This window comes from Chiloscyllium plagiosum, unplaced genomic scaffold, assembly GCF_037043375.1.
Source record: "Chiloscyllium plagiosum isolate Xiang-an unplaced genomic scaffold, Cpla_swu_hap1 HiC_scaffold_47, whole genome shotgun sequence".
Classification (NCBI taxonomy): Eukaryota; Metazoa; Chordata; class Chondrichthyes; order Orectolobiformes; family Hemiscylliidae; genus Chiloscyllium; species Chiloscyllium plagiosum.
In genome coordinates, this window is record NW_028270185.1 from 17,981,209 (window position 1) to 17,989,754 (window position 8,546).

At 40.5% G+C, this 8,546-nt stretch overlaps 1 protein-coding gene across 15 annotated transcripts in view; it reads left to right on the forward strand.

The window, feature by feature from the left end:
* Positions 1 to 8,000, forward strand: part of LOC122542710 (ryanodine receptor 1-like) — a 404,506-nt gene extending 396,506 nt beyond the window's left edge. For all 15 annotated transcript variants that reach the window (XM_087983940.1, XM_087983944.1, XM_087983942.1 and 12 more), the window contains 4 exons: positions 218 to 282; positions 2,090 to 2,190; positions 3,286 to 3,337; positions 5,980 to 8,000. In XM_087983940.1, coding sequence (XP_087840066.1) covers positions 218 to 282; positions 2,090 to 2,190; positions 3,286 to 3,337; positions 5,980 to 6,075 — 314 coding nt within the window. In that variant the 3' untranslated portion in view covers positions 6,076 to 8,000. The remainder of the gene's footprint in view (positions 1 to 217; positions 283 to 2,089; positions 2,191 to 3,285; positions 3,338 to 5,979) is intronic.
* Positions 8,001 to 8,546: the final 546 nt, after the last annotated feature.

Here is an 8,546-nt window from a genome sequence, read left to right on the forward strand (position 1 = left end):
TTCCCACCACAATATACATATGTTAATGTATGTGTTATGTTGTGTTACTAGAATTTTAGAAAAAACATATAAATGCAGTAAATACCTTATAAATGAAAAGCTGTTTCATTCCAGAGAGAAAAAAAATAGGTTTTTGGTGAAGTGTTTAATCTCTGAATGCTAAATAGAGCTTTGTACGTGTGAAGGATTAACAGTTTGATATTGTTTCCTCCTTCAGGTTTGATTATTGATGCTTTTGGTGAGCTGAGAGATCAGCAGGAGCAAGTGAAAGAGGACATGGAGGTAGGAATAGGATAAAGCAGCTTCTTTCTAGACACCCACATATTAATGAAATCATGTGTCGAACAAGAAATAGGAGAGGGAGCAGACGGCAAGTTAGATCACGTAGGAGAGCAGCCCAGTGGCAAAGTTTATTATTTATGGAGTTCTTCAGAAGGTGCTATTCACAATCGTTTTCTGTTTGCAACGCAGTTAGGAGGAATGGGGGGGAGAAGAGATGTCTTTTCTTCAGAAGGGAAACTGGTTCTATTGTCAAATGACCATGTCATTAGCTAATGCAGAGTCTGAAAATTGACACAAAGATTTGTCTTGCCACTTTTGTCTTTGTCCTGATGTGACTAAGACAATAAGCTTTGCCACACTGCAGTCATGGCAAACTAGTGCTTCAGGTCCAGCAGAGGGACAGAGAGTAATGACACCCGACTCGCAATTCTAGCCTTAGAGGCTGGTGGTAAATTGCAAATTAATCCCCAAGATTTCAAAAGCTTGGAAGAAAACAGCCTGCACAAAATAATGAGTTGTAGTGAAGAAAGAGCAAAGGAAACAATGAAGTCAGATGTTTTTATTGAGTTGACATTTCTTTTAAAAATCTGGCTACAAGAAGTTGAAACGAAAATGCAGTTGTTTTGTTCCGGGCTCCTATTGATCATCTTCATCAGCGAGATCATGCACAGCAGCTGGCTGTAACCTAGGAACAGGATGCTGCAAACAAACGCAGCAAAATGTCCTTGATCCAGTAAATGCAACTTTGCTACAACAAGGGACAAACAAATTTAATCACTGAAGGTATTCGAAGATGAAGTCCTACACTGTTGGCCAGTGTAATGGACCAGTCTTCAGCACAGCCTTCCATACAGTGTAATTTACTGGAAATAGCACAGAAGATGTTTTAATGTCACTCCTTGATTATTGAATTATGTTCTGCATTTTCACACCTTCTCCAGACAGGACCCTCAGCCCATTACAGCTTTACTCATGAATTGGAATCCATGCTTCTGAGCTCTATCCCTGTTGGGAAAGAACATGAAATCTTTCCTGCTGAATGAGTTGGTCTTTGAAATATGTAATCTCATTTTTTATTTAAAAAAAACTCTTCCTTTCAATGGGATAGTTTTTCATAGTTGTGGAGACCTTGTGGAGCAATGGGTAATGTCCCTGCCTCTGAGCCAGATGGCCCAGGAAAGTGCATTCCTAACTCAGCCAAATAGGTTGATTTTCAACCTGCAAATCTTTCTAGTGAGTCTGTGGCAGTCACTAAGAAAATTCTACATGTCAGCCGTGCTTGATGTGAACTCTCATCCCTTCAAGCAGTAGTCTCTGGCAATCTGTTTTCAGGGGAAAACAAAACTAGCCAAAAAAAGACATGAACATACCTGCCTCATTTGACAAAATGCACTTAAAAAGACCCAAGACAGGAAGTATCCACAATCAGCTGTGACAAGATTCTTACTGTTCCTTAGCTCATTTACGGGGAGAGGTAAATAATTCTGCCTGTGTTAAAGCCATGCTAATTGGAAGCATGAATTGGGACTCTGGTATTAAGCTTATAACATACAGGCCTGGTTATCCTGCCACTTGTGCACCAACAGGGGAATCTTGCAAAATGTCTATGTTGTCTGAGCCTGTAGGCGTTCCTTCATCCATTCATTTTCGACCTCCCGTTAATCCCAACCATCAGAACGTATGAAATGGATATCTATGATTGAATATTTTAAGCACCCTGAGTGTGATTATTCTGTAAAAATGACACCTACCTGTTGTGCTGTACTGCCCTTGATAGTCACTTCTTTGCCTCTGTTTGACCTAACAGACCAAATGCTTCATTTGTGGAATTGGCAGTGACTACTTTGATACAACGCCACACGGGTTTGAAACGCACACTTTGGAGGAGCACAATTTAGCAAATTACATGTAAGCGATCAGCTTTGCATATATCTCTGGTCGGCTTGAGATGTAATGTTAAAAATAATTTCATGCGATGCACCATAAAATCCGATAAACAGTAAAAGATTATTTATCTCCAGTCTATGTTGTTTATTCTGATCTCAGTTGTCTGTACTCTTTCATTTGCTGATTGCATTTTCAACTCCTTTTGTTCTGTGTTCCTTCAATTACTTATTCTTAAAAAATGTCATGGATTTGGATTTTAGCCTCTATCCATCCATGTGTCTGGACATGAATGCAAGTAAAATCTGAGTCAGTTGTAAAGGGGTAAGGTGCCCAGTAGCTCAATCAGCTTCACACTTATTGAGACCATTAAAGAGGTCAATTATTGTCCAATATATGGTCACACTGCCTTTACTGCTGCAACACACTGAGCTGTGGAAACCAGGCAAGAATAGGAAGGCTGATATTATTTTTCCCCTAAGTTGGTGAAAGAGCAGGATAGAAGGAAATATTACTACAGCAACTCCTGACCACCTTATCACACCCCTCCCTCAAGTTCTCTATCCCTCTCTTTTCAAAAACACCTGACTTCGCTATATCCAGAATCCTTGTTATCATCTTGGTGGAGATGCTTGTAGTCCCAGCAATAAGTCTGACACTGACTGGCAAAGATTCACCCCTCGGCTTGTTATGGCAGCACGGAGGGTAACATCAATCCTGGGCAGCCTCCTCTTACAGTCATTTGCTTACACCGTCCCATAACGTTCAGCCCATAATCCCTATCTCAGTTATGTCCCCAGCAGTGCATTCCAAAGTCTCACAAGCTTCCAAGTAAACAAAGTCCTCCTGTTTTCTGTTCAAACTCTCTCGCATTTATTCTTGCCTCTATCCCCTTCCTATAGACCCCTGAAGTAATGGAAAGAGCAATCAAGCCAATTACAATCACTTTAAAAGGCACAGAGCCTAACTGTAAAGTGTACCCTTCAGGTAGCAGCTTCCAGTTGCTGTTCCCCAAGTCCGAGTTTTCTACCCCAGTTCCATGATCTTATGTGTAATCTGCCTGTTTGTTACAGCCTGACTCACCTTCTGACCATTTGTCGTACTTGTAATCTCTTTCAGGTTCTTCCTGATGTACCTGATTAATAAAGATGAAACTGAGCACACGGGTCAGGTATGTGGTTTTCCTCATCTTGACTATATGAAATACTTACACCAGGATGACTTTAGCCCCCTCACTGAAAACATTCTGAAATTTCTTCCTTGACTCAGGAGGTTCATCTTCTTGAGTTCTCCTTCTGAAGGCGGGTCCTGAATCCACCCCGGCTGGACTGGAGGTCAAACCCCACCCTGTTGTCATCAATCTGATGAGACCAGCCATCTAGCCATTAGTACGCCCAAGGAATCAGAGTTGCTGTGGCAGCATATACGTTTCCATCCACATTGTTGTCCAGAGCCATGGATAGATTGATGCTAGAGGCTGCAACTTTCTCTCCATCACATGGCTGACCAGTAACCCTTTGAAATGGCCTCGCAAGCCACTCAGTCCAAGGGCAATTGGGGATGTGCGACAAATGTTGGTCTTGCCAGTGACTGCCACATCCCGTGAAAGAATATTTTTAAAATACTTTCTTCCCTTTTTTGTGTCTGTAATCCGATTTCACACTAAATGGGTCATTATTTGCCTCGTATACTTCCTTTGGCATCAGATTACACATTCCCAACTTTCTCTGGATTTCTCTTTCACCCAGTTATCCCATAGTTGAAAACCAAGAATGTAAATAATATCAAAGTGAGAACTCCGTTCTTAAATAAAAAAAAAATTGTCAGTCACTTTGAAATGAGGATCTGAAAGTTAGAGGAGGTGGTACGATTGAGATTCCATTCTCATTGTGACAAGTGAGGTGTTTTGATTCCTACGCGTACCATTTTTGTGAACAAAGCTTCCTACTTACTTGAACTCAGAAACACAATGCTGAGCGGTCACATTTGCAGATGAAACTAATGTAGGAAGAATAGTAGATTCAAAAGCAGGCAGATTAATAATTAGATTGTTGGAGGGGATAGGCAAGAAGGTGGTGCCTACATTCAAAATGGACCAGAAGAAACAGCACAGAGAAAGACATTGTAAGCCATCCATTCTCCATAAATAGGCAAGCATCTTTAGTTGACTGAATACTTCACACATTCAGTCAATGTTCCAGTTATATTACAAAGACAAAGCAATAAGATTTAGAGGATAGATTACCCATACTACTAAACGCTCCAGTCAGACTGTATCTTGAACGTTCTGTCTAGTTTTGCTTTGCGAAAACAAAAGAAAGACCGTCAAAGACTGAAGTTAATTCAAAGAACCACAAGTTGGTGCTCCATCTGAGCTGCATCAGGACATGACCATGCAGCTATCAGAAGCGTTGCTTGGTATTGATGGACCACACACGACCAGCAGTCCTTTCAGGATACATTTATATACAACCAAGTAGGAGCTTGAAAGGATCTGACGACAGGCTGCGCACAATAAAGATGATGTTATATTTCAGTGAAAGAATGCGCTGAACCTTGGACCTCACTGTTCCCAGAGTCATCATAAAAGTTCCCTAATATACCTGCCGTTTAGACAGGATGACAAAAAGCATGGAGCGGGTTTCTGGATTTGACAAACATCACTATCTATTCAAAAATATAGATTCTAACTACAGATGAATACTTATGAACCGTCGGTATGTAACTCTACTAATTAAAACTCTCTCAATTACAAACCACACCCCACCCCACCCCGATACACATTTGAACAAAGCAGCTTGGTGCTTTCCAGCGGTCCAATGGTTTCTGAACCAAACATTCACATCACCAACAACCGCAGAACGCTGGTGTTGGGGATGGAGATAAATTATGCAGTGGGTGACTCACTCGTAACCGTCTAATTTAGAAGAAACACGCCACACGCAAGCCTTGAGTATTGACTGGTTTATTCATGAGCACCTGGGGAGAGACAAGTCGACCGAATGATCACCAGTCACTCCAAAGAGATTTAAAGAGTTGAATGATTACCAGGTTACAATCATTTAACAATTAGCAAACTGTTAATTGCAGGATAATGATCAAGCTAAGCACATTGCCCAGTCATTAGCTTCAGTCACGTAATGTCTGGACAGTGTCGGTTATTAGCTGATAAGCAGGTGTTAGTATACACGAGGTCCTTGCAAAGAGAAGAATAGCCCTATCAGGTACCCCTACAGCTGCAAGGCAAACCATCTTAGCTGGACATGGGAAAACACAGACATTCAGCAAGCAAGCACTAAGGTGAGATTCAAAATGGTTTCCAGGCTTTTAATATGTGACAAAATGGCTGCCCCAAATCTAGCAATTCTCCCACAGCTGGAGAAACTCATCAGGTTCTGGCAACATCTGTGGAAACAGGAACAGTTAGTATTTTGAGTCGAGTATGACTCTTCTTTAGAACATTCGTAGTAACTTGGTGAAAGTTTGAGCTATCGGTGAGCATAGTGTATGCTCCTAGCTATAAAAAAAATCTGCACCCATTCCTGCTCCTCGATGGTCAGCCTACAGGATTGTTTCCCCATTTACCTCTTAGCTTCCCTGCATCAGCTGGAATCCACTGGTTTCCCTATACACTCCAAAGGTGTATAGCAATTGTTTGATTAATACAGTCTGTGAAAGTGGACCATTTGCTGCAGGAGTGCAATGGCTTCATCTTCACACTTCCCGCCCATTGGTAATGATCACACAAAAATCTCTCCACATGTCTTGAGAGTAAGCAGAAAGCTAATGTAGCCTTCATCCCTGTTCTTGCAGGAATCCTACGTTTGGAAAATGTACCAGGAACGGTGCTGGGATTTCTTCCCGGCTGGTGACTGTTTCCGGAAGCAGTATGAAGATCAGCTGGGATAAAGGAGTCTCTGGAACTAACACAGTGACTGTCAAAATATTACACTTGTAATGACCTTTGAATTTTACCTGGTTCCTTGCTAAAGTTTGTGAATTGTGTGTCACTGCTTCTTGCTGTGAGACAAATGTTTGTTTAAAAAAAAAAGGACAAATACCTGAAGTGAATTTTATTACATAGACTGTTTTTTTTTAAACAAAGTACCTGGACCGGTCTTGATTGCGTATGAAAACTGGACATTGCTGCTTTTGCACACTTGAACCAGTTAATGAGCCTTGATATAGATTTGTACTTTAGTATACAATGAAAAGCCTGGATAAATATTTTGTCTAACATTTTTGTGAATGGGAAGAAAGGTTGAAAATAAGTGCCTTAGCCTTATCCTGTAATAAGTTATATTGAACGAAGGCCTTTTTATCTTTTCTTCTGCAAATTTTAGTAGCCTAGTCAGAGCCATAATAGCTGCCTCCAACTTTCAACTGTTACTTCAGTACTGACCACTGAAATAGCTATTAAATTTCGAGCAGTTGTTTTGTGCTTGCAATATTATTAATCATAATGATTTTTGGTGGAGTTCCCAAAATCTAATTACTGTCATCAAAAGACATGCTAAGTAGGGCAGGAAATGTTTTCTGAAAAGTAGTCGGAACAATGAGATATCTTCAACTGCTCTACCTAAAAGTTCCCATCTGGACATGTTTTCCATTGCACCCTATGCATTTGTTTATAACTGATTGCAAAAACAGTGACAAATACCAAAACTTGTAGCAAAGGTTCACCCTCATGAAGGCTGGAATGTATTTTTTTAATACGTTTTGAAAATGTATGCTCTAATTTTAAGTATTGCATTGGATCCCTGAAACAAAAGTTGAAATGATTATTCTAATTAATTTACCTTGTGAAGGTATCTTTAAGGTATCAAGTATTTATTTAATTTGCTATTTGTGTTTGCTAATCTTTTGAGTTTATGTTCTGTTTAATGTAATTTATTGTGACAGTTTCATCTTGTGTATGAGAAGGGTGTGAGAGTTCTTAAGCAGCCTGCTCCCAGCATTCTGAATCTGGGGTCGGTATGGTTAAAGCTTTCTTAGTACACCTTTCAAAAGCAGCTGCAAAGGTTCCTTTGTCCTGATTGCTTCAAAAGGGATGATAACTATAGCACTTCAAAACCCAGCCTCTGGTTTACAGTTTTCTCTCAAACTGACTTTCTTCAAGAATCAGGATACAGACTTTTTTTTTTCCCCAAGTGATGTGTTTACTTCACATTAAACATCTGTGAATCTCTTGACTGTTCCCCTCGAAAGGTTAAAGCTATTGAGGAACAGCAGATGAGGACATTCCTCAGACAACCTGTCCAAGTAAACCCATGCTAAAGTTTATTTTTGTTAAAAAAGGAAGTGTTTTTATGCTGGAAATGATGAATTATAGAAAAACTCAATTGCGATTAATTAATATTAATGCACTTCACAAATAAGGCTGCACTATCCATCTGTTGCCTTTTGTGTACATTATCCATGTCCAGTTTTTCACCCAGTTCTGTTTGAGAAACATGAAAATAATGTAGGTTGAATTATGTGAATGCACCTAAGTTGGCAAATAAAATCCAACTTGCTTAAACTGTCTGTGCTAATTATCATTCATTAAAGCTTTAGCTCTGAGGAAGCCAACTCCATTCCCATCCCGGCATGTGCAGATAAAACTAGTTTGCTCATCATTGTTCAGCTGCGTAAGAAGGAAAATAACCAGGGCAGTAAATATGCCTCATGATTTAGAAAGAGCTTTAATTGAGCAGAGATGTGTAATTCATGTCAGGCAATTTTGTTTTACATTGTACTGAGAACTTTGGAGGAATGAGAGGCTCTTGTGAAGCAGACCTGCACCTCAAAGCAGTGTTACAAGCTGGTTAAATAAATTGGTTACATTCTGCAAACTCGTTTTCTACATTATAATTACATGATCTATTTGCAAGTTTATACCTGCTCAGTCCTGGATAGACTGCCTTTAACCAGGGTGAACTTCTTCAGTGGGATGCAACCTCTCGTTGATAGCTTCTTGCAAATTCATGGACTGCACCACCATTTCCAGGTTCACCTTCAAATCCCCCACAATCTTAACTTGAACATACGTCACCATTCCTTTATCACCACATGGACAAAATCCTTGGACTCTACACCTAATACCAGTGTGGGAGCCCTTTCACCACACAGACACACACACACACACACACACAGTGCAGGAGTTCAAGAAGGTGACTCGCCACCACCTTCTTGAGAGACTAGGAATGGGCAGCAAATTATAGCCTTGGCAACAATGCCCATAATCCCATGAATCAAAAGAAGCAGGAGGTCTGCTACCATCTCAGGAGCAGACTGGCAGTGGGGGGGTGGTGGAGGTTGTATGAGATCCCCTGATTGATATGGGACTCCAGTGGCAGACAAGGACAGCTGTGGGCCAACTGGGATCTTAAATTGTCACT